Source organism: Taudactylus pleione, unplaced genomic scaffold, assembly GCF_031769625.1.
Source record: "Taudactylus pleione unplaced genomic scaffold, aTauple2 ptg000129l, whole genome shotgun sequence".
Taxonomy (NCBI): Eukaryota; Metazoa; Chordata; class Amphibia; order Anura; family Myobatrachidae; genus Taudactylus; species Taudactylus pleione.
The window spans coordinates 9,928,290-9,955,331 of record NW_028284531.1 but is presented as its reverse complement, the minus strand read 5'-3'; the positions used below and the strand labels follow the sequence as shown (position 1 = coordinate 9,955,331).

The window sequence follows — 27,042 nt, the reverse complement described above, 5'->3', positions numbered from 1 at the left end:
CGGTTTTTGGCATAATCATGGCCAAGGTTATGGGCCTACCCCCCATATCCAGGTAACCTCCTATAGGGTAGGTCCCTAACATACTAGGGTTCAAAGACACCCCTAAATCGGCGCAGCCGAGTCACCCCAGGGCATCGCTATAATGAGAAAAGTGAAGTGTGAAATAAGAAGTAAGAAAGGTAAGAGCAGCTGTGGCTGCATAGCAAGGTGAAAATACAAATATAATAAAAGAAAACTGTATGTTTGGCTTGTGTCTTTTTGGACAATAAATGCACAGTTTCATGATTTACAGTTTAGTCTGGAGAGTGCAATCATTTCCATATAGGATATATGTATATATAATAGTGCAACGTTGTGTAGCTCAGGGATCAATATTAATTTCCAGTTAAAATGCGCTCCCCTTAACAATAAAAATATATAGCATTTAAGACATCCATAGAAATTCTGCCCCTTCTGGTAATATGCCTACCGGATGTAGTAGCTGAAGTAGTACATTGAACGTATCCTGCTATGTCCCGGAAAACATCACATGTTTAACAGCAGGCCAAGATTCGTCAGTCCTTCTAGATGGTAAAACAGACCTCAGTTCCAGATAAAGGAGAGCATACAAGGTCCTGTTTAATGCGTTTGATAGTTATTTTTCAAATGCGATTTTGAAAAAGTATAACTATTCGAAGCACATAAAGGGGTAAATTTACTAAGAATCGTTTTGGCCCCGATTTGTCCCGTTTTTAAGCTCTGATAGGATAGATCAAATACCTCCGTTTTTTTTTTAACTAATAAAATCAGGAATTTACAAAGCACCCGGTTTTGACAGTATTGTGTTGTTTGATGGTGTATTTGTTCGATCCTGTCCGTGTTGAAGCCCCAAGTTCCCTGCCGGACTTTCCCTCCCGAACTAGCAGCCTGCACATATCCGTGAAATATGTGCAGGCTGTTTGTGTTTTTGTCATGTTAATGGTTAAATTTATGAAAAAAAAAGGAGGTGGGTTCCCTCCCCCTTTCCCCCCCCCAAAAAAAAAGCATAACCAGCCCTGGACTGCTCAGCCCAGTCCTGGTTCCTAAAATTACGGGGCCGTGAGATTTGCCGAAGTGGCCCGGCACCTGTCATTCGCGATAACACACATACCAATACTTGTCCGCATGGATCAGGGTCAGTCTGTTTGTTTTTTTTGTCCGTCCGCATCCCTGCCCTATCCTGTCTCGGAAATTCTCTGCCACAGAGATTAACTATAATGTCGGAAACCAGAAATTACTTGCTATTAAGTGGGCATTTGAAGACTGAAGATATTGGCTGGAGGGGACTAAGCACACTGTCACAGTCATCACAGACCATAAACATTTACTATATATAGAATCTGCTAAACGGCTCAACTCTAGACATGCACTTTGGGTATTGCTTTTTACCCGATTTTAATTTTATCATTACCTTCACACCTGGGTCCAAGAATGCCAAAGCTGATGCTCTATCACATAGCTTTCTTCATGAACATGAGACTCTTGCTACCAAACTACATATCATTTCAGCAGTTTCCATTCATGCCGGTTCAGCACAAGACCTCTCCTCACAGCTTCAGTCCATACAAGCTCAAGCTCCTTTAGAGACTCCTAATGGATGTTTGTATGTTCCAGAACATTTAATGGGTTCCACAAAATCTGAGGTTCATTCTAATAGTGTCTGGTCATCCAGGAATTTCAATGACTCTGGAATTATTGTCTCACTTTGGTGGCCTACGATCACTCAAGATGTCAGAATTTGTTCTGGCTTGTGATGTCTGTTATAAAAATAAAACTCCTCGAAGAGCCCCATCTGGACAACTTCTACCTATGGCCATTCCAACTAAGCCATGGTCGCATATATCTATGGATTTAGATTGCTTCAGCAAGTCGGCTCATTTAATTCCTCTTGCCAAGTTTCCCAGTGCTAAAGACCTATCTTCATTATTCATATGTCACATCTTCAGATTGCATGTCCTACCACTTGATATTGTGTCAGATAGAGAAACCCAAATTATTGCCCAGTTTTGGAAGTCATTCTTTTTTGCATGGGATATTAACTTCAGCCTTTCTTCTGGACATCATCTGCAGTCTAATTGTCAGAGGGAACATGTCAGTCACTGGAACAGTATTTCTGTTGTTACATCTCAAAACTTCATAATATTTGGGTGGAATACCTGCCTTTTGCAGAATTTGCCTGTAATAATGCATGTTATTCCTCCACGAGAGTGTCACCATTCTTTTGTGTGTATAGATATCACCCCAGAGCAAATTAATTTTCCTCGCTGATGCCCAGCAACATGCCTCCAATTCATAACACAGCTTCTCGATTGACAGGCATCGTTAAGGTGGGCGACGAGGTCTGGCTATTCACTCATAGGGCTCTATTTACTACAATCCGCATATTGAATGCAGATTGTAGTGTGACATTATCAACTGAATTGCGAATTCAGGCAATATTGCAGGGATTTACTACAAATCCCTTGCAGGGACAGAGCTTGCAAGAAAGCTCTGTCCCTGCGAATCCCCTCTGCAAAAAATACAGTGACAAAGTGCCCGCGCATGCGCCGACCGGCCACTGCTACTACCCCCCCGGCACTAAGCACCGCCCCCCATGATCACAGACTCCCTGCGACACCCCCCCCCGCGGCCCCCCATCCCTTAATAGCACTTGCCTGCATGATCCGGGCCTCCGGTGATGTCTTCCATGCGTACGGTCGGGTGATATTCCATACTGCACTGGGACCCGATCACCTGATGACCGGGCCGCAGTGCACTATGGGAGACCAGCTGACTGGAGGGGAGACATCACCAGAGGTCTGATCACCGGTCCCTGGAGTCGAGTCAGGTAATTAAAAAAAAATTTTGGCAATTTTTTTTTCTTTTTTTTTTACAGTAATCAGCTTGCGGTCTGTTTAGACCACACCGCTGATTACTGGGACCGACTCCCGGCTCTGCTCTCTCTGTTAGAGCGGAGCAAGAGTCCGGTAACCGGGGGAGACCCTGGAACGCCACCTCCAGGTGGCGTTATTATCACAGGGCCTCCCTAGGTATTTTTTCACAATTTATTTTTAGTAACTTTGGCCAGATCACATTTCCCATTACAATTATGGGAAATGCGATCTGATTACTAAAAATACTCAGGGGTTGGAGTAGAATTTTACAAATTCTACTCCAATTGCCCTGTAATAACTATAGTTGATACTGAAATAATGTGAAAAGTGTGTGAAAACACCCTTTTTCACTTTATTTTAGTAAAAATAATGTTAATAAATAGAGCCCATAATATTAGACTTCGTCAGCCATCACAGAAGTTTTTTACTAAGTTAATTGGGCCATTTCAGATTGTCAAGCTGGTGAATTCTGTTGCTTTTTGCTTTAGCCTGCCCAAATCTTTAAGGATTTCTAATACCTTCCATTGATCTTTGTTAAAGCCTGTGATTACTTTCAGGAACTTCAAGTTTGTACACCCTAGGAAACCATCTCGAGTGCTGGTTCAAGATAATCAGGAATTTGTTGTGGAAAAGATTCTCAATTCTAAGAGTTCAAGGACAAGTACATTTCCTCATCCATTGGAAAGGTTATGGGCCTGAAGAAAAATCTTGGATACCTGAAAAACACTTGCATGCTAAAGAACTTAAGTAGGTTTATTTTTTTCAAGACATTTCCAGATAAACCTGGGTTTAGGGTTTCTTTAACCCTTCCTCAAGTAGGGGGGGTACTGAGAGAAGCCGCAGCGGCTTGTGGGTCTCGGTCATGGCTAGGTGACTGGGATGCCGCGTCATGCTGGCCGTGGGGAACCCTGGTCCTCATGTTAGAAGCCAGCGGGTCCCGGCCATTGCTAGGCGACTGTGTTGCCATATCACGCTGGCCATGGGGAATCCGGGTCCTGACCAGCACCTACGAGTGCCGTTACATCCGGATCGACTGGTTGTACCGGCTTATTGCTAGCAGCCAGGATGAATCTGAGAAGACGTGCAGCAGCGCAGATGCTGCTTATTATAAACTGAAGAGGGCTTGGCTGCACAAAAGCGCTGTTTGGCTCCTGCTTTTGTTAAAGGGCAAGGAGGGCTTAGCCTCCCTGCTTTTTTTATAGCTTTATGCTTTGGTGTCTAGCTGCCTGGTCCTGTTTCTGGTGTGCTGAGTCCTGATATCTCCTTCTGCATGCTCTGGCCGTGCCCGCATGGCCTAGTGTACACAGCCTTGTTTTTGGAACCTTGTCCCTGCCTTTTTTTTGGCTGCACGTACCATCTGCAAACTACCACAGCCTCAGTCCTGCTCTGTGGTTAACTTCTGCTGCTACTTTATCACCTGTAGCCACCATAGCCTCAATCCTGCCTGGGGTTATCCAGTTCATATCTGCTTCAGCCAATACTCCTGTGATCACCTGTTGATTTGTATAAGCCCCTACTGCCCGGAGTTTAAGACCAGGCGGCATCCCAGTGTCACTCTCTATGGGAAAAGGTGGTTGTTCTAAGTAGAAGACCTCTGTAGCGTGGCTCTAGGGTGTTATATAATCACTCGGGTGTTTTAATAACAGACACACTACAGATAAAACATTCCCATGTTTACTAATGTACACAATGTAATACAATAATTGACTTGGCACTTGGAGTTCCATATGCGCATGAACCACATACGGCGTGCATAAGTATAAACCTATAATTCAGGCTTCATGCATATATTTGTACAAAAGTAGCTCTAGGAGGACAATGAACTACCAAATTCTTTCTAATTCCAGAAAATAACCCCTTAGTTCAGCTCCGTTTTTATGCTGACCAGAGATGAGACTTTTCTATTTAGAAAAAGAAAACTACCTTGTACCAGACTAAGAGGGGTATTCAATATGAAACGTTAACTTCACTGTCGAAGTTAACATTTCATATCAGAGTTTTTACCTGCGTTAAAGTATCGGGCGCGCTCCCGCTTATACCCGTATTCAATATAAAATTAACGAAAACGGGAAACTCCGAAGTTGGATTTGCGTAAAGTTACGAATTTTTCCTTAAAAAAATTGTAAGACCCCCCTAAAGTAGTAAAAACATGGGGGAACACTATGGGTACCCCCGTTTTAGCCTTTAATTGAAAGTCGGGGATTTAAATAGCCGCAGCAGGTGTTTTTTTCCGACATTGAAGAAGTGATGCAGAAGAGCACTTAGGTTATTTTTTTTGTTTTTTTAAGTGGTCCCATCAAATTTGGGGTACATGAAAATGGGTACTAGCATATTTTTATGTCCCTAAAGTAAGTTTTTAAAACATCTGCCGCATACTTGCAGAATAGCCCTGAACCTATTTCCCTATTGTTAAACAATTTTTTCCCATTTTTTTTTTTCACCCCAATTTTTTAATTCATTTTTGTGGTGTCCCTATTTTTTTTAAAAACTTTTTTTGACACAGTTCATTTTTAAATGTCATTACCAGGGGTGCAGGCTATTTTTTTTAAGCCTGCACCCCTAAATCCCAATTCTGCACTTTTTTTCGACACCTATTCAATGGTGAAAAGTTGTCCCCGTTTTTTATCAAACACTTTTCAAAACTGCGATAAGTCTTTGAAATTGAATACGGTGTAAAAGTCAAACCTGCGATAATGACGTCAAAAGTGCGATATTAACGCAAAAACGATGTTATCGCTCCCATATTGAATACCCCTGTAAATATAATTCATCCAATGTACAAATGTCAAAATGTGCTCTTTCCCAGGGCTGGATTAAGGTTTGTTTGGAGCCCCAGGGCAACGAACTTGTGCGTGACTCTATCAATGAAATTGGCAAGAAGATATGCTGACGATGTTATCAAACTGTAACGTTTATACACACCCAGCACTACAGATGTGTTAAACACATTGTAGTGCTCTCAGGGCCTGATTCAGAGCCGGACACTCTGACAGAGCGCTCGCTCTGAATCAGGGCCAGCCCTCTGGTTTTTCAGAACGGCCTCCTGGCCGCTCGCATAGCTGTGGGCTTGCGACGAGACCCTCTTGGTAGGGTCTCGTTGCCGCAAGCCCAAAAGTGCTTTCGGCTCAAACAGAGCCGAAAGCGCTCCCTCTGACATCACTTGTGATGTCAGTGGGGCCAGCCGCAGACAGTAGACGTTCCCATCGGAACGCCTTCGTCTGGGCACCACGCCCCCGGCCCGCCCACCAAAGGGGGCGTGCTGTCACTCAACATCGACAGCACACCCCCTTTGGTACGAGACCCGGAGCGACGGTTTGCCCGTCGCTATCCGGGTCTCACGCATGCGCATGACGGAGCCGGCTCCGTCGTGCGCACTGGGCCACCATCGACCCGCTTGCGAGCGCATAGCGCTCGCGAGCGTGTCTGAATCAGGCCCTCAGTTCACATTATGCCACACGGTGCTCCAGCTCACATATGTCCCATCAACTTATTAATCAGTAAGTGTACCACTGTGATATCACGGTAACACTGTTACATGACCGATAAAGCGTGATGATTTCTAAACATCAAAACACACAATGTAAATTAAAAAAAAAAATACAAAATAATACCCAGAAATAAATATATACTTCACAAATTATTTAAAGTTGTGTATAACCTTGTTGCTAGGCAACATGATGCCAGCACACAGCGTCTTTCTCAAACAGCTGCTCCTTCTGTCTAACTTACTATTTATACCTGGAAGCTTTGGCAGTTCATTGATTAGCAGTCTAAAAAACTAGCCAATAATCCGAATTAATTCTAATAACCCAAATAAATATAAAAAAAAACTTTTTCCTATTTTTGCATATTTACTTATGACAAGTTATATATGTGCATATATCCTAAATCCTATTATGCACCATTAGAACTCTCTAAAATCATGGGTTTCCTTGAGACCTTCTAGATGTAAGGTGTGTAACTATCTATAAAGCCTTTCACAGAGACAGTCGCTTAAATTGATGTTCTGCTGAAATTATCATAAAACCAGATGGATTTTCCTAATGTTTCTCAGAAAAATGTTTGAAGATATTGGACCTGAATCAGTGGTAGACTCAGTTGCCCGTCTACGACTTTATGCAAATGCCACTACAAACTTCCCTGGTGTACATCTGTTCCTTAGCTTGTACAAGGACTGAGATGCTCAGTTTCAGCTTCCGTACATGCTGTAATACACCCTGCTGCGCCTTTAGACTCCACCATTGGTCGCACCATCGAAACTTGCACTTATTACCATTGGGTTGTGCTTTCCATTCATCAATATGGGTGTATTATTTATGGTTTTATTTAAATTCTGTTTATGTTGTTGTACTGTGGGGTTTCCAGGGGTGTGGGTTCCAGTGAAGGCATATAAAGGGGGTAGGATGATTGAGGTGTTCTTTTGTAATTCTTTCCAGTCGTTGATTGAAATAAAGTGATTTATGAATTGGTTATGTTTTTAGAGACTAGCATGTTCTCTTATGTCTAGGTATTAGTGGGGAAATAATAAGGTTAGTAGGAAAATAAGAGGGGGGAGAGAGACTGATGATGGTACAGTAGTTGCTATAAATAAAGAGGATTAAGGGCTTGATTCAGAGATGGACAAAAATGCTGTTGTTGCTGTGATCCTGTATGCAGCTGTTGTGCGAATATATGCAAATGCTGGAACCTGTATTGAGACGCACACCAGTGACATCACAGTTTCGCCACCCATGTACAACGCAAACTATCGGACACACATCAATGGATTATCGGACTTCTGAGTTACACTACCGGAACTGTGTACGGGATAGCAGTTGCAGGCTGATGCATACCCCGAAAATGGTCGCAACATGCTTGAGTTGCCCCTCCTCCACCCCATTTTCTGTCCAGAAAATCGGCCATACCCATGGGAAAGCATTGGCATTGCGACCATCTCTAAATCGGGCCCTAAGGCAGCATAGAAATATATGAGCAAAGATAATAGAAAAATGTACCTACTAAATTATGGGTGGAAAAAATTGATGGCATAAATGGAGATATCATCTGGTGTGGTAAACTGATTTGGTGGGGATAAAACATTAGATAGTTAAAACACAGTAGGTTCAATGCAGTAGTTGTTCGTGTATTGTGTAACGCCGAGTACACACTAGACAACATTTTAAGCTAATTTGCCAATAACGACCAATTGTTACAACAAATTTGTTAAGTCGTCCAGTGTGTACGGACAATGTCACTGACGATGCGCGCTCCCTGTAGGTCCAATGGGCGATATCGTTAGCGGGGGCTATGCTGCCGAATGCAGCATGGCCCCTGCCATCGTTACGTGGCTGGGTCCCGTCGCGAGCGAGCAAAGGTCCGTACACACTAGACATCGTCTAGTGTGTACCCGACAAGGCTCACAAAAAACAAAGCTATGTGTTTTAGCAAAACATAAATGGCAATTGACAAAAACAAAGTTTAATTATAAAGGACAATCAATACAGTATCTAAGTAAGCGGCAATAAAAAGAAGACTATGGGGGGTATTCAATTAGGCTGCGAAAAGTCGAAATCGGCGATACATTTTCGCCGATGACGTCATTTTTGCATGTTTCAATTATCCCCGTATTCAATTTGAAAGACTTTTCGCTAGGTCGAAAAGTCTTTGAAAAAAAACGGGGATAAGTTTTCACCAAGTTTTACATTGCGAAAAAAAGTGCAGAATTGGGGTTTAAGGGTGCAGCTTTTAAAAAAAAATAGCCTGCACCCCTGGGAATGTTATTTAAAAATAAATTGTGTGAAAAAAAAAAAGGAAAAAACACTTCTAAAATAGACAAATTAAATCCACAGGGGATCCCTTGTATGTGACAGGTGTTTTCTTTATTGCTTAGAGTAGCGGCAGGTGCATTTTTGCCGAATTTTTAAAATTAACTTTAGGGACTTAAAAATATGCTTACCCCCATTTTCATGTACCCAAATTTGGTAGGAATAGTTATTTTTCAAAAATAAAAACATCTAAGTGCTATTCTTCACCACTTGTTCATAGCCGCAAATATGCACCTGCCGCGGCTATTACAAACCCCGGCTTCCTTCAGCAGGCAAAAATGGGGGTACTCATAGTGATCCCCCATGTCTGGACATCTTTAGGAGGGTCCCAGGCACGTTTCCCGAAAATTCCCGTTTTTTTTTTGTAGATGGTGCAAAAAGTAAATTTAAAAAAACGGGGATAATTTTTCACTTGCCTTTAGCAGGTGAAAATAGTGCAGAATTGGGTTTTAGGGGTGCAGGCTTAACAAAAATAGCTTGCACCCTTGGGAATGGCCCCATAAAACAAAATTTGCAAAAAAAAAGTAAAAAAAAAACAAAAACGGACCCCCCCACATTTGTTTTACAATTTGGGGGGGGGGAAATAATTGGACAACAGTGTTTATAAATAGCGAAATAGGTTCAGGGGTATTCTGTAAGTATGCGGCAGGTGTTTTCTAGAATAGGCTATTAGCGGCAGGTGCTTTTTTGCAGAAATTTAAAAAAATTAGTTTAGGGATTTAAAAATATGCTAGTACCCATTTTCAGGTACCCCAAATTTAATGGGACCATTTAAAAAAAAAGTACTCTTCTGCATCACTTCTTCAAAGTCGTGAAAAAAACACCTGCCACGGCTATTTAAAAACCCGACTTTCTTTTGCAGGCAAAAACGTGGGTACCCATAGTGATCCCCCAGGTCTGGACATCTTTAGGGGGGTTCTACAGTTATTTCCCGAAAATTCCCGTATTTTTTCGCCAATCAAAGTTTCACCTGTTCCCGATTTCGCCTATTTTGGAATTGAATACGGGGAATAACGGGCACGCGCGCGATACTTTTCTGCCTGGAAAACAGGCGAAGGAGGCGAAAAGTCTGGACTTTTCGGCTCAAATTGAATACGGGCCTACGTATAGGTTCTTTTCTGCTAAATGTGTGATGGCTTATGCTGGGCATACACTATACAATTATTTGTCAGATATCTGTCCAGTCTGGCAGATTGGAATAAAAACCTGGTAATGTATGGGAGCAAATGACAGTCGATCATATGGTTTTAAACACTGAAAAATGGACAAAAAATTATTGTTTAAATTCGTGTGTTTTAACCAATTTTTCTGAATGACCATTTTTGTCTGTTTTCCAGTGTTTGTGAGCAAATGGACGATTGTCATTTGCTCCCATACATTACCAGGTTTTCATCCAACCAGCCAGATTGGACAGATATCTGACAGATAATTGTGTAGTGTATGCCCAGCATTAGAAAATAAATCAAGCATGTGTTATAATAAACTTCAATGCAAACAAACATGAAGTTTAGTGACAAGATGGTGGGAGCAAAAGCAAGACTAAAAACTAGGAATAGAAAAGGGGATAACAAATTGGCAAGGCTTCCAAATTAGGCTAGAAAAACAAACGCCATCTACTTGCGTAAAAAGAAAAACTCAAAGCAATATTGCAAACTTCAACCATCTGTCTCCAAACTTAGAACTCAAGCCATCGGTGACCTTAACCCAAATATCTACATTCCAGGTCCTGGATACTTTCAGAAAATGTACTGGAAGGTAACTATTCGCATACATCACTGGTTACTTTTTATAATGTTCATATATTGTCATAGTGAGAAGGACAACAGCTGCATACACACGTAAAGATTTTCTGTCCAACCATCCATCTAGTTGAATGGTTGGAATGAAAATCTGGTAAGGTATGAAAGCAAATGACAATCAGCAATTTGCTCCCAAACGCCGGAAAATGGACAAAAACTGTTGTTTTAACAAATTGTTTAGATCGAACATTTAACAAACTTGTCTGACGACCATTTTCATCTGTTTTCTGGCATTTAGGAGCAAATTGCTGATCATCAGTTACTCCCATACGTTACCAGATTTTCATTCCAGCCAATCAACTAGTTGGATGGTTGGACAGAAAATCTTTACGTGTGTATGCAGCTTAAGAATTACTTTAAAAGTGGGAGAAAAAAACTTTAGTGGAAAGTTGAGGCGCTTAAATAGGTCTCATTGCCACAGATATACAGTAACGGCATGTAAATTGTGCAAGTAGGAATGATTCGATCTTGCATACTACTTTACATGTATCATAGCATGCGGTTTACCTTTTAAGTTTAGCCACCCTCCTCATTAAGTTCACTCACCTCTCTTTCTCCCTTAATTTTCCCCAAGTTTCCTTTTTTTTTCCTGCTGTAGGTATCACTTTATTACAGTGCTTAATGTTTTGTATTTGGATGCCAGCGAAATAAGTGTATGACCCACATTTGACACACATTGTTCCTCATTATTGCAGCTGCTGGAAAGCATTATTCCTAAATAGTCTCCACGGAGCTTAAGATGAATACATAAGTGGCTATCTTGTGCTTGTTCCCAGGTATGAATGCAGCAGGCACCATGAAGATATATTCTCAATTAGGCTTAGAGGACTATTAGTGGTGCTGCAAAGCACACTCTGGTATACACTTCACATCTTATTTTTCTCTTGTGGTTATATTTTTTGCCACAGAAGAATGTACTTCAGTGTACTATACAGACAAAAATAATCCTGTATTAGCTAGAATGCATTATATTAATTGCTGAAGTAAGAATTTAAATTTTTAATTATTTAGAATTGCATCAAAGTGTCAGCATCTCTTTATAAGTAATTAGAGCTTTATAATCGCAGCAGCAATGGAGTAATGCAAGGGTTAACTCCCCCCCTCCCCCAAACCATGGCAACCACTGCATCACAGGGAACTAATGGTGGTTTAAGATAACTAAACCTACTGCTCCGGATCTCTATAAATAACTTAATTGTATGTCTTAAACATGTCTACACTCCAGTCTGTGCTTACATCACATAGAGCTATGCGTGTGCAGTTTATGTACTGCTTCAACCTCTTATCCATTTGATAACATCTTTAAGAATGCACCTGTCAGCTTCATAAGTGAAGGCATCAATTTTGGAGACTGAACAAGTTGGAACCTTACAATTTGCTGGGTACCAGTGACATCACTGAGGCACTGCCTGACTAATATTAATGAGGCACTGATTCCTATTGTATGGCACTCATATTAAGTGCAAAACTTACTGGGCTCTGTACTTAATATTAGTGCCAGTTTACATTTTTAGTTCAAACCCACCTCACTACATTGTTAGTATACCCCTTAGTTTATCCTTTCAAGTGATTTGTATATACTACTCCCCTTATATAAGATCCTTTTTACGTGTATGGTACCTTAGCAAAAACCTATCAGTTGTTTTCTTTCTTTCTCTCTCTCTTCAAACCTAAACTTCAGCCAGATACAAATCTCCATTCCTGTTTGAAGTTGAACACGGGGAAAAAACAAACTTTAAAATTCTATGTTTGACAGAAGGGACCCTTGAAGCCTTTACATTGCCAGTGGTTAAAATGTCATGTTTATCCAGTCTGTGCCACCTGCTGATTATCCGTTTTCTACATCACTGATTAGAATCAATCAATATGTGTCAGATTCAGCTGTTTCTGTTCATCAGCTAGTAGCCAATCCACCCACAAAACATTTCTGTTTCTCTGTGGCACCTGTGCTGTCTCCCTATTAATTTCCTGACAGACCTCCAAGATTCTCATTGGCAAAAACAGACCCAATTACAGGATTTGCACAATTGTAACTAAATTAAAAAATATTTTGGTTTTTAGATATTTTACATAAGTCCCATTATCTGTATGCCTCCCCTTCAGCATGTGTTAACATGGAACTTAACTAGAAATTAAGGGTTTTTACAAACATTGTGCAAGTGTGCAGTAATGTATTCCTGACTGGCAGGTAAGTTCACATTTACATTAGACTAGGGGTCCTAGAGCTTATCCACTGTATCTATACATAGTATAAAATAAAGTCCCTGGTAGGCATCTGTCTGTTGGTTTGGGCTAATCTCGAGAACCACTGGACGGATTTTGATGCAGTTTTCACTATTCAATAGAGCACTAGCAGATGTACTCAGTTTCACCCGGGTAGACCTTAGATATTTACGGTTTCCATTACCTCTCCAGTAACACATTAATCCTTCACCTCTACAGTAATGCATCACTGCTATAGTAAGACATTACCCTCCCTCATCTATGTACTAACACATTCCACTCCCTCACCTCTGAAGTAACACATTATCCCTGCTCACCTCACCCTTTCCTTGCCCATGTTGTAACACATTCGATATTCCCCTCCCTCACCTGTGTAGAAATACAATTCCTCCCTCACACCTGTAGTAACTTATTTCACTCCCTCACTGCTAGAGTAACACATTACCCTTCCTCACCTCTGTAGTAACATATTCTTTTCACTGCTAACCCCTGTAGTAATACATTCTCCTCCCTTGCCTTGTAGTAACACATTTGACATTCCTTTCTCTCACCTGTATAGTAACAATTACCCTCCCTTATCTGTATAGTAACATATTCCCCTCCCTCAGCTCTAAAATAACACATTCCCCTCTCACTGCTGGTGTAACACATTTTCCTCTCACCTCTGTAGTAACACATTCCCTTCCCTCACTATTTACATAGGGGAGCCACACCAATGGCCAGTTATGTTTGGCAGTAAGGAGGCCAATCTCTGGATCGGTGGGATTCTGGAATTTTGGCCTAAAATTGGCGGGATTTGAATCCCGGAATTGGATTTTGGGACTAGTTATTGCATGCGCTGTTTAGTTGGGTTTTTTTTTAATGCCGGGCAGCGCTGAGCACCTGCAGCACTCGCTCAGATGCTGCCCGGCCCCCAGCTTTTTGGCCGTGCGCAGTGAGACTTGAAAAAGGTCAGAGGAGTGACCTAAATGCGTTGGTGCTCCAAGCTTTAACCACTCCGTTGTTTTCCCTCCGGACTATGTGGCTTTGGATAACCTGGACCCAGCAGTATAGGCGTCTAAAGATATTCAGCGCCTCTGGAGAAATGACGGGATCCGGCAGCGACAGTACACTGCACCCCTTACCCACCTGCCAATAGACATCCGGATACACTACAAAGACATTACCGAGCACAGAAACAGGTGGTTGAGACCTGTGGGGAGGACGCTCCTATCCGCTGATAGAGACTCCGGGACTCTCGGAGCTTGTGCTCCAGACAATTAATACAGCCTACATCGGAGGTCTATATATCCTAAGTATGAAGACTTTCAAATTTATCAGTGCGTACTTCATATTATCGAGATTTATAAACATCTCCGATATTAAGCACAATATCTTCCTGTGACTGAACATCACAGAGAGTGCTTTGCAAAGCTGCTACAATTATATGCTGCTATTTATTTATTTTGGCTATTATATTACATTTTGATACAAATGTTGCACCTTGATTGAGATGCATATAAGTGAACCTATACAAGTTGTTTTTTTTTTTTAATAACCTATATCTGTTTTATCAGTATAGTATTTTAATTTATTCTTTATTCATTTATTATTTTTTATTCATGTGATTAATAAATGCTTTGATTGGTCTCTGTACTCCAGCACAGAATTTGTATTTTTATATGGTCTTTTTGTCAGGTGGGCCACACCTGTTGTTATTCTGCAGCCATTGTATATAGAGCTGTTATCAGCAAGTGGTTAAAACAGGCACTGAGATTTTTATCAAGCCATTCAGAAACACACCAATCCAGAGCCTTGATGCAAGTAACCACAGCTAGTTCTTTTTATGAGTACAAAACCAACAAAATCATGAACATAAATCCTAGCCTGTCTGGATATAACTAACTTAATGGATTTCCCTCTCTATCCAGTGGAAAAACCTAGGGTCCAAGCCACAAAGAACACAACCAGCACTTCAGTACAGCATGTATGTTTTTGAGCAGCAACAGTGTCTTTCAACAGGCTTCTGACATGTTCCCAGGGCAGTGAGAGACAGACTAAAGATGCTGATACACTCTGTATCAACCTCTCACAGGTGGTACGGCAATCGTAGTTGTTAATCAGCTTCTGTCTACCAGACAGAAGCTAAAAAACTGGGGCATATGTATCTCCCTTTGACAACTTGATTATCCTTTTATACATCACTTTACATGGCGACATATGAGAGTAGCCATCATATTATAATGGGAAACGTTTCAGGATACATTGTAGACTGTAAATCCTTCTTTTCCTTTGCAGTTTGCAGACAAGTTCCAGGAAGTTAAAGAAGCTGCAAAATTAGCTAGAGACCGATCACAAGAAAAAATGGAAACTTCCAGTAACCATTCCCAAGTAAGTTCTTCTGCCTGTATTCATATCATTCCAGCCTGGAGATTAGATTTGTTGAACAAGTATTGTGTTTTATAAAAAAATTTTTAATAAACCTTGGGGAGTAAAGTGCTAATATTGTCATATATATCAAATACACATATATTATAAATAAAATTGCATATAAATCTGTAGACCGCATGTAAAGCTGTAACTTGTTATAGAAAAGCAGGAGACCAAGTGGGTGCCAGTCACTTGAAGCATTTCCATAGATTTTCAATAAAACCACCAGTCCGTGACTAATTGCTGTTGTTACTGCTTAACCCCAGGGCAAAAACAGTGCTTGTGTGTATTTATAAAACCCATATGTATCTGTGTGTAGAATCAAAAACCCAGCAAACTCATTTGTCCCCACAGGGAAAAAATAAAATATACATTAATTGCCCCAGGCCCCCCACAAAATACTGACTTGATGGTAGCAGAAATGGGTTCCAGACTGTAGATAGACATTAATTAGATATACAATGTCTAGATAGACACTAAATGTTAGACAGTCAATAGGTCGCCCGGGACAAAAAGTCAACACACTAAAGGTCAACATGTAAGAAGGTCGACTGGTACAAAAGGTCAACATGTTGAAACAGCCAACATGAAAAAAACATGGTCAACACATGATTTTTTTGGTGGTTTAGGGTTAAGCACTTACTGGAGGGTTAGGGTTAGGGTTAGGCGCCAGGAGGGAATGTTAGGGTTAGGCACTAGAAGGGACGGTTAGGCTCAGGCACCTACTCCCAACGTTTAGGGTTAGGCACCAGGAGGGAGGGTTAAGGTTATGCTCCAAGAGGAGGTTAGGGTGAAGATTAGGGCTTAAAAACAAACAAAAAATCATGTCGACCATTTCTTCTCATGTCGACCTATTGACTGTCTAACATCTGGTGTCTCCCTAGACATTGTCTATCTAATTTCTGTCTATCTCTTATACCACACCTGCAGAAATGAAGTCCCTCTCTGCCCTCAGCCGTGGGCAGCATCGGCAGCTAGCAGTTGCTGCAGCCACAATGACTAAAAGTCACTGCAGAGCACTGATGCAGCGGTGTGACATCATAGGTTATGCAGCAGCCTGCCGTTCTGCTGCAGAGCACGGCAGAACGTCAGGCTGCTGCATGACCTATGATGTCACATACTCCTCTCTCCCTGCCTACCCCATCTTTTTCACCCCTGTCTGTCTGTCCCTCCCCCTTAGAATGTAAGCTCCTATGAGCAGGGCCCTCTACCCTCTTGTGCTTCTCCTTACTCTACCTTCATCTACTTCTTACTCTCTACCAGGGCACCTATCACTTGGTTGCTTTGGATTGTTGCTTATCTGGGTGTTATGGTCGCAAATGTAGCAATGTATATTATCCATGCCCTGTAATGTATTGTATTGTACTGTACTGAAAATCAATCTATTTATGTACTTTGTAAGGCACTGCGGAACACTTGTGGCGCCATATAATTAAACGATTATAATAATGTCACACCGCTGCATCACTACGGCCAAAAGATCACGGCCCGGCTACGTCTGAGCCATCTGGAAGAGCACAGCAGTTCCAAGCCCGAAGTTACAGCTTGCGGTGTGGTTACTGCTAGGCCGGTCAGTATTGACTTCTCAAAGGCCCCAGCGGCCACTGCTGCACTGCGTCTCTTAAGGGTTGGTGTCCTCATGTGGCCACTGTGCTGGTACGGCCCGCAAACAGGTCCTGCACTGACCAGCCTGTGTATTTTTGTATATGTGGCAGCGGGATCCCATGACAATCTCCAATGCGTAGCGACTAAAGCCTTCTTCAGGCTGAAGAAGGCTTTAGCTGCTACGCATTGGAGATTGTCACTACTGAAACAATACTTCCTAATAGGATTACTTTACTGACATTAATGGCCAGAGCTCTCCAGAAGGAACAGGACAAAGACTGGAGTATACTGAAACAGACGGCACACCACGAAGACTGACTAGCCAGCGAGGGGAAGGCAGCGAAGAGGTAGGGAAGTCTGACAGGAGGGGTTGCACGGTAATCAGTTCCGCTCTGGAACTTACACTGCAACAACCCCTCCACGGACGGCAGCGGTCTCTTTCGGTGAGCACTGTGGGTGTAGCACCTTTCAGACTGGTCTTCCACCGGCATCTGCACCCGAAGGCCAGGCGTGCAGTCTCTGACATATCCCTGTAAGTCATCCATCACTGCCGTACTCCATCCCTGGTTAGATCTTCACCCCAGGCATCCAACACAGCATTAACTATTTAAGCAGCAGGACGCCGCATCAATAGTGGATCAGTTTAAACACTGCTATTTCTTAACAAACTGTGAAGAGTTAGTACAAGGTTAAATACAGCATCATCACCGCACTTATACAAACTGAGAGATTCTGGACTACATTCATCTATCTGTTGCTTCTGGTTTTTACATTGGACTTAGGCCCTGATTCAGAGCCGGACGCTCTGACAGAGCACTCGCTCTGAATCAGGGCCGTCCTTCCTGATTTTAGAGCAGCCACCTGGCTGCTCGCATAGCTGTGGGTGACCACCCACAGCTATAGCGAGCGGCCAAAAAGATGGTCAAGACCATCGCGACCATCGGGCTTGCGACGAGAACCTTGTGGTAGGGTCTCGTGTGCCGCAAGCCCTGGAGTGCTTTTGGCTCTATCAGAGCCAAAAGCACTCCCACCACTTGTGATGTCAGTGGGACCGGTCCCAGAGTGTAGGTGTTCCCATGGGAACGCCTCCGTCTGGCCAGCCACGCCCCCGGCACACCCACCAAAGGGGGCGTGCTGTCACTCACCATCGACAGCACGCCCCCTTTGTAGCGAGACTCATAGCAACGGCTTGCCCGTCGCTATCCGGGTCTCGCGCATGCGCACGACTGAGCCGGGTCCGTCGTGCGCATGCGCACTGACCCAACATCGACCCGCTTGCGAGCGCTCGGCGCTCGCGAGCGGGTCTGAATCAGGCCGTTAGTCATTAACGCTTGAGACTGTATCACTAGAATTGTTGACTGGTATACTTATATAAAAATTTGTACCGCTAGATAAATAGTTTTGAAGTAAAGATTTATTTGATTATACAGAGGAGTACTTGATATGCCTTTTTTACTTCCATGGCACTTCACTTGGGCTGAGTACAGTAATTATTAATATTTATCTTATAGACTGTGTTAGATAAATGATATCTAGAAGCTGATTGGTTGCCTCAGGGCCGTAACTAGGGTGGTGAGACATGTGCCATGTTTATTATCATTCTCACTTGTAGCCTCCTCTTCTTTTATCCCCAGCATCTCCTGGCCTCCCCTATCTCTTCCCTGGCTCTTCCCCATGAGGCCATGGCCCTTTTTCGGGCGCGTTTCTTGACCTTATTTGAAAAATACGGGGGAGCGCCGCCAATGATCTTTCTGTCACAGGGCACCAAATAGTCTAGTTACGGCTCTGGGTTGCCTTGTTAAACTTATCCACTTTATCTCTCTCGAAGGTTTGACACCACTCGCATTTTAGTGCCATCTGGTGGCAGAAGAATGTATGGTAGGGAATCGCCTGCATTGGACAAAATTTGGTGCATGCTACATTTGTTTACGGTGTTCCAGAAATGGTAAAGCAAATGATGATGGCAGAGCCTTGTTTTAAAATGTTACTATAGCAATTAAGTAAGCAGGATATGCACTGGGTCAAATATTAATTTGTTTTTAAATTGATAGTTAACCTATAGGAGGTGCCCGAGGAAGCATCCACAATGGCACTACAAAAACCAGCACTTACTGTCAGCTAATGATCCCATACATGGCTTAATGACCCAATATAGGAACTCTCAGGGGTATATTTACTAAAGGTCGATTTTAATCGATTTAAAATTGATCAAAATCTATCAATATCGATGTTGTGTTTCTGGGGCTAAATCACACATTATTTAACAGGCTATTATTTTTTTTATAAATATTAGTAAGGATTATGCCCCAGATACACATCATCAATTTAAAATCAATCTTTAGTAAATATACCCCTCATTGTTTAGAGTTGGTATTACCCAAAGGTAGAAATGTAGTTAAGTCAGAGCTGGCCCTAGGCATAGGCAGTATAGGCAAATGCCTTGGGACATCTGTAAAAGCCTAGGGCTGAGGTTCCTCAAGGTACCCCAACAGTTCAGGTTTAAAAAGGTCATTGGTTGAGCACAAGTGGTTAAATTAAATTGACTGAGGTACTAATTAAGTCACCTGTGGTCAAGCATGGATTTCCTTAAAACCTGGACTTCAAGGGTGCTTTGAGGACCGAGTTTGGGAACCTCTGGCCTAGGGGCATCTGGAACATCATTGGGGAAACTGGGCAGGCTGGACATCTAAGCTCCGCTGCTCCAGATTTCAGAACTCCCAGCTCACAGTAGCTGTTCTCCGATGGGATGTACAGGATTTCCAGCACTGCTGGGCCATTGCATGTCATAGTATATGGCAGACAGCAGAGCAGCAGAAATCTTGTACAGCCCAGCGCCGATCATACAGCTCCTGCAGCTTCCATCAGTGTGACGCTGGGATGGCTTAAGGTCACTTCAGTGTCATTCACAGCAGAGAGCGCATCGCGGAGAGAAGACTGCAAAGATAAGTAAATTATGAGTGCTTGTTAAAGAGAGAGTCTGGGGACTGGATTGCTGGAGACACACAAAGGGGAGAGATTTGATGGCTGGAGAAACTGACACCCTGCCTCCCCAGTCACCCACAGGCCCATTCGGTGAGCCCACGCCTCCTTTTCGGGACCACTTTGGAGGGCTCTTTATGTCATTAGGCTTTGCCCCTGTTGTGGCATCTGTGGGGAGAGGGAGGAAGTAAATGACATGATTTGCTTCATTTTAGTCCCTCCTCTAGCTAAGGACCGGCGAGTCCCAGTACCTCCCCATCCTGCCCAGTTCACTAGGAAGTGGGCAGGATGTATGAGATCTGTCCCATATTCTGAGGGCGTGGGGGACTACCTGAATAACCTGCGGTGTTGGTAGTGAATGTGGGGGTGGGTGTGCATGGCCGCTGCTGGGGTGTTGGTAGTGATGGTTAGGGGCATACTTGCCGACAATCAGCTCCCTCCTTCCGGGAGGGAGCTGATTGTTGGCTAACAGCGGGGGGGGGGGGGGGTGTCCAGACAGCTGTGACACAGTGGGGGCGGAGCCAGAGCCACGTGCGCCTGTCATCGTGGCCCCGCCCCCTCTTCACAATGCCGTTATTTTTGGCACTGTGAAGCAGGGGGTGGGGCACGATGACTCGATTCAGCGCGAATCGCATCACCGGCCTCCCCGCTGCGGGGATTTGTAGTGTATTCTGGGGGGAGGTCGGGAGGGTTCGGGAATGTCGGGAGGCTTGTCTGCCTTTCCGGGGGTCGGGAGTGGCTTCCGATATTTGGGAGGCTCCAGGCCAAATCGGGAGGGTAGGCAAGCCTGGTTAGGGGGAGTGTGTGTCTGAATACTGCTGAGATTGGGGTGTAGTTGGCGAGTGCAAGCGGTAGAGGGGCACCAACAACTCCTCTCTCTGCTGTAATAAGGAATGGATTTTGGGGGTTATTCAAACTTCTCTTGCTGAAGAGGCTCCGATATGAAGCCATCCCTGCGAAGTGTAAATTGTAAAGTGATGGCTCAGAGCTGGCCTGCCGTATGCACTGCCATATATTATACAGCCAAACCGTCAATAATAAATTGTGCCTCAAACCAATGTGCACATAAAATTGGGCTTATCTGACATAATTCGAGGTGTCCCCCAAATGGAAAGACTCCGGGGCCTATTCATCATAACTCGCATGGGGTTCTACCTAATTACCAGAGGAATTCATCATTCCTCCTCCCCATAACTATCTATTCCGAAAAGCTGTCATTTTTGCGATGACAGCTTTTCGGGAAATAGATAGTTATCCCTGTCTACACTAACTTACCGCAGCTGTAATCCGTGCTGCGCATGCGCTGTTACATCCGTAAAAGCAGCGCATGTGCAGCACTACCTACAGCTGCGGTAAATTTCTGTCTGAATACTTCTCGGGTTACATGCCCCTCCCTTAAAACCAACCACCTCCTTACATGCACTGCACGGATCAGGCCTCATCCTCCTCTCCCCACCAGTGACTGTCCTGCACAGCACATCAGTCTCTGCTCCCCCATCTTATCATAAAAAATACATTTGTGATGGAATTGGACTGACTGCTTCGTACCACATACTATAATAAACTATAGCCCTGATGACCCTATGTTTTAAATTTTAGATCATATGGGCCTTCCTGTCCACCATCAATATATATCTATATATGTGGGTACCCTATTACTGCTTATTCTGTAATGGAAGGTGAGGTGGATATCTGAAGTGTGTTGTGTTCTTGAAAGACCACCTGAATTTGCAGTGTTTGCCCTTTATATCCCTTGTTTACTTTGTCAGATTTTTCATTTGTTCTGTTATGCCAGGTACAGGCTAGATGATATGTCGTCCGATCCCACGGATCGGGAAGACATATCGGGTTTATTGTTTAGTGTGTACCCACTATGCGCTCCCCTGCTGCCTGACAGGGTCATTCCATTGTCCGTGCATGCACGGACAACAGAGCGAACCGCCACCATTCCATCTGGAGTTAACAATACACCTCTGAGATGAAGTTACAATACTTTACTGCTTAGTTAAGTGACAAATGGTCAAGGTAACACATGTTCGTTCTGGGACCACCCATTATCAAAAGTCTAGTTTCACCTATGGGAGGGTAATGTATTACTACTGTACAGGGCTGAGGGAGGGTGATGTGTTACTTCAGAGGTGATGGAGGGGAATAAGTTACTACAGGTGTGTGCGAGGGTTATGTGTTACTGCAGGTGTGAGGGAGGGATTGCATTCCTACACAAGTGAGGGAGGGGAATGTCAAATGAGTTACAACACGAGCAAGAGAAAGAATTCTGTTACCACAGAGGTGTGGGTGTGCTATGTGTTAGTACACAGGTGAGAGTGAAATTTGTTAGTACACAGGTGAGGTAAGGTAATGTAAGCTCTACCCGGGTGAAACTGGGTTCATTTGCTCGTATTCTATAAAATTATAGCTATAATCTGATTGGTTGATAAGGACAACTTCCTCAGCTGAACTCTTTTGGTGCGTACACACTCGTTATCGTTCAGTCGTCCACTTTATCGTCCATTTTTAACATCAAAATGATGAACGATAACGACGACGTGCATTCTCGCGTGTCGTTCGTCATTATCGTTCATCGAGTCTACGTGCATTCCCGCGGGTCGTTCGTCATTATCGTTCGAGTCTGCTGCATGTTGGGGAATGGGGGAGAGAGCCCGGCGCTGAACGATATCGTTAATGATATCGTTCAGCGGGAGTGCTCAATGTCATGAGCGACATTGAGCACACCCTGCCGGGGACACACTAGACGATATCGCTCAGGGAGCATATCATCTAGTGTGTACGCTTCTTTTGGGTGAGATTTACCAAATCTTCTAAAGTGTAATTCCAGTCTTTCAGTTTCCCTGCCCCATGCCTAGACTTCTGTGTCTTTTACAGATGTAATATCCGGCCTGTCAAATAAATGCAGTTCCTAAATGGTTTGTGATGTTAGCAATATCTGTTTTGATACATGAGAAGGCGATTTGTTTCTATGGTGCCCTTTTACGTGCCATGGCGATTTTTCCTGTATAGTTTTCCGTGACTATAAAAGCGTTAGTAGCCTTTTCATGCATTTCTACATATTTATGTTCAGCACTGGATGAATGCACTGCTCATGCTGATCCACTTAAATGTTTCTTAGCCCGTAGCAAATGCGTTTATTTCAAAAAATTAGCAGCACACTCTCCTATGTATCCGTGTATAATACTTCGTGGATTACTTGTGTTAGTGCTTTGTTCGGAATATTATTTTATGACAATGTACCTCTAATGTTGTTTATAGCAAATTATCACACACTGCGTTGTGCTGTCACCAGTTCCTTCAGTCCTTTTATAGTGATTGGCTGTGGGCTGTAATGGAAAAATATTCATTTCTGGGTTCCAGACAAGAAAGTAACATGTCTGATTTTCCAGGGCTCTTCGGAATTGCCTGCCTGTTTACAACTGTAAACTATAAGAAAAATGCCAATAAAACAGATACATGTTAAAAAAACGTAAATACGTTAACAGAACGTATGTGGTCCTATTAAATTGAAAATGTGAACTGATAATTATGCTGAAATGGCACAAAATTCAATAGCTGCACAGAATTAATGATGCATGTTCAACATTAATATTGAACATTAATATTTATAAAACAATGATGCTGTCTCTCTGACAAGTAATTGTATGCCATGTTTTATGGAACTGAATGTCTCCGCCAGGGGCTGGTTTGAAAATCTTAGGCCGGGAGGCAAGTACAAAGCACTGGACCATGAGCAATGGCTCATACTTAAGAGGGTTTTCGGCATAGAACACAGAGGCTAATCTAACGGCGAAATGTCCTCTTACTGATGGATGTTCTCTCCAGCAAAAGGGCTTGTATTCGCATTATATTTTAATAATATTGCCGTTAGCAGTAACCCCTGTTTTTACAGCCTATTTATCAAGCATTGAGAGGGATTGGTACAGGATGCTGGCGTCCTGGATCCCGGCGGTCACGATCCCAATGCCAGCATCCCGGCCAGGTTACAATCCCGACGCCTCCAGGTAAGTAAGCCTAAGCTAACCCATAACCCTATCCCTAACCCTCCCTCGCCGCAGCCTAAACCTAACCTTCCCCCTCATCCCCCCCCTACCTGCAGCTTAAACCTAACCCCTCTCCTTAGTGCCCACCCATAAGACTCCCCCCTAACTCCAGTACTTACCTTCGGGATCCCGGCAGTCGGGATGCCAGCATCTGCATTCTGAAGCCGGAGTCCCTTTGAGAGGGAACTCCCTTTCCATTAACCTCATCATTGAATATTGTTACTAGAACCTGAAGCATTAAAAAAAAAAAATCTTTATTCTTGTAGTAAATTATTATTTTTTTCTAATGCAGTCTAATTTACATTAGCTTTATGAATTTATATATAATAAAGATGCTACTTGATTTAGTACTACAAGATTCAATCATAAGAAGAATTGAAAACAGTGGTTCAAGTAGAAGATGGAGCACTAATAAGATACAGTGGCGACCATATTTTCTTCTTCAGGGTCCATAGGGGTCCACAGGGTTGACCTTGGGGTATAGGTTGGGAACCAAATCCGGGCACCACGCAGTTAAGCTTTCAGCTCCCAGGATGCACTGGGTTCACTCTCCCTATAACCCCGCCCCCAAGCCAGAGGCACCTCAGTTTAAGTTGGTGCCCGGCCAGAGTCGGGTCACCGTTATCGCAGGGGGGGCTGATTAGCAGTCCCTAAGCTAAATTAAATTTTTTTGAGTTCAGTTTTTTTATTTACTTTTGGACTCTTCAGAGCGGCAGCGTCAGACTGTCCATATGACGTCCAAACTGCCGCTCCTCCACCATGCCGGCGCCGAGATGCCAGTACAGATCTGGGGATCTCGGCGGGACCCCAGAGTCTGTTCTAGCGGGACTCTGCAGGCGCCCAGGACTGCTGCCGGATCGACGGGGAGCAGGTAAGGTCGCGGATCCGCACATTTATGCAGTCCGATGCCACCAGTCTCTGGGCCCCCTCCCCCCCATACCCCGCATGTCCACTAGACCACCAGGGACTTCAAGTTCGGGAGCCGGAGTCCCGGGGGTTAATAGCCGGCCAGGGGAGGCAGCCTTCCCTGTTACAGCGGCTCCTCCCCTCAGCTCAGTGCGCCTTTCAGTGCTACAGTCTGGCGTCCCTGAGCTGCTTCCTCCATGGGCCACGCTTCCTCTGAGGTCTCCAGTGGCCATGTTCCCTCTGGTGCAGCAGATTTTCTGAGATGCAAGCTGGTCCAGTCCCCCTGTGTACCTCACCATTTGGGTGAGTGTACACAGTGCTATAGCCTCCCCAGACACTGAATCTGGGCAGTTAATTGTAGTGCCATTTGCAGTATACTATGTCATGTTTATGTCTATATATATATATACATATATATATATATATATATATATATATTAGGGGTGAGCGGGTTCTGAAATCCGAACCCCCCCGATCCGAGTCCGATCCGAGTCAGGCTCGACTTTTCCCGCCTGACTCGGATCTGAAATCGAGGCAAAACGTCATCATCCCGCCTTCCGAGTCTCGTGGGTTTTGGATCCTATATAAGGTACCCGCGTCGGCGCCATTTTCTCACTCGGCTGTGGACAGTGAAGAGGGAGGGTGGAAGTTAGGGCTGTGTAGTGTAGTGTAGTGCTGCTGTTGTCCACTACTTCAAAGTCCATAGGGGCTGGCTGTGTTGTGCTGTGCTGCTGTTGTTAATAGGGGCTGTGTCCACTACTTCAAAGTCCATAGGGGCTGGCTGTGTTGTGCTGTGCTGCTGTTGTTAATAGGGGCTGTGTCCACTACTTCAAAGTCCATAGGGGCTGGCTGGACTGTGTTGTGCAGTCAGTTCTCCATAGGGGCTGTGTCCACTCCAAAGTCCTGTGCAGTGTCCCAGTCCTAAAAGGGTGCTGTAGTGTTGTCCAGGGGGTGCTCTGTCCATCAGGGGTGCTCCCCCCAAGTGCTAAAAAAATAATATATTTTCTGTGTTTGTGAATTGTGTGCGCAGTAGCCGCACGTGCATCAACAAAGTAGTGCCAAGCGTGCGCCTGTGTCATAAGTAAAGGGCCGGCTGGCTTGACCGTTAAGGGTGCTGTAACCCCCGAAAGTACACTCCCTATATGTCATGTTTATGTCTATATATATATATACATATATATATATATATATATATATATATATATATATATATATATATATTAGGGGTGAGCGGGTTCTGAAATCCGAACCCCCCCGATCCGAGTCCGATCCGAGTCAGGCTCGACTTTTCCCGCCTGACTCGGATCTGAAATCGAGGCAAAACGTCATCATCCCGCCTTCCGAGTCTCGCGGGTTTTGGATCCTATATAAGGTACCCGCGTCGGCGCCATTTTCTCACTCGGCTGTGGACAGTGAAGAGGGAGGGTGGAAGTTAGGGCTGTGTAGTGTAGTGTAGTGCTGCTGTTGTCCACTACTTCAAAGTCCATAGGGGCTGGCTGTGTTGTGCTGTGCTGCTGTTGTTAATAGGGGCTGTGTCCACTACTTCAAAGTCCATAGGGGCTGGCTGTGTTGTGCTGTGCTGCTGTTGTTAATAGGGGCTGTGTCCACTACTTCAAAGTCCATAGGGGCTGGCTGGACTGTGTTGTGCAGTCAGTTCTCCATAGGGGCTGTGTCCACTCCAAAGTCCTGTGCAGTGTCCCAGTCCTAAAAGGGTGCTGTAGTGTTGTCCAGGGGGTGCTCTGTCCATCAGGGGTGCTCCCCCCAAGTGCTAAAAAAATAATATATTTTCTGTGTTTGTGAATTGTGTGCGCAGTAGCCGCACGTGCATCAACAAAGTAGTGCCAAGCGTGCGCCTGTGTCATAAGTAAAGGGCCGGCTGGCTTGACCGTTAAGGGTGCTGTAACCCCCGAAAGTACACTCCAGTCCAACCCAAAAAAAAAATTATTTTCTGTGTTTGTGAATTGTGTGCGCAGTAGCCGCACGTGCATCAACAAAGTAGTGCCAAGCGTGCGCCTGTGTCATAAGTAAAGGGCCGGCTGGCTTGACCGTTAAAGGGTGCTGTAACCCCCAAAGTACACTCCAAAACAAAAAAATATATATTTTCTGTGTTTGTGACTTGTGTGCACTGTGGCTGCACGTGCATCAACAAAGGAGCAGCGCCAAGCGTGCGCCTGTGTCCCATAAGTAAAGAGTCGGCTGGCTCATTTCTTAAAGGGTGGTGTAACCCACAAAGTGCACTACTCTCCAGCAAAAATAAAAAAATATTTTCTGTGTTTGTGTGCGCTTTAGCCGCACGTATATATCAATATAACATAAATGGAGGACCAAACTTTCTCCGATAAAAATAAAATAGGGAAAGATCAAGAACCACTTC

General features: G+C 43.8%; 1 protein-coding gene across 1 annotated transcript in view; it reads left to right on the top strand.

The window, feature by feature from the left end:
- The window catches only part of HOMER2 (homer scaffold protein 2), a 173,902-nt gene that overhangs the window by 106,125 nt on the left and 40,735 nt on the right, over window positions 1–27,042 (top strand). Inside the window, exon 4 of the mRNA XM_088472990.1 lies at window positions 14,995–15,087. Within this exon, the coding sequence (XP_088329116.1) occupies window positions 14,995–15,087 (93 nt within the window). The remainder of the gene's footprint in view (window positions 1–14,994; window positions 15,088–27,042) is intronic.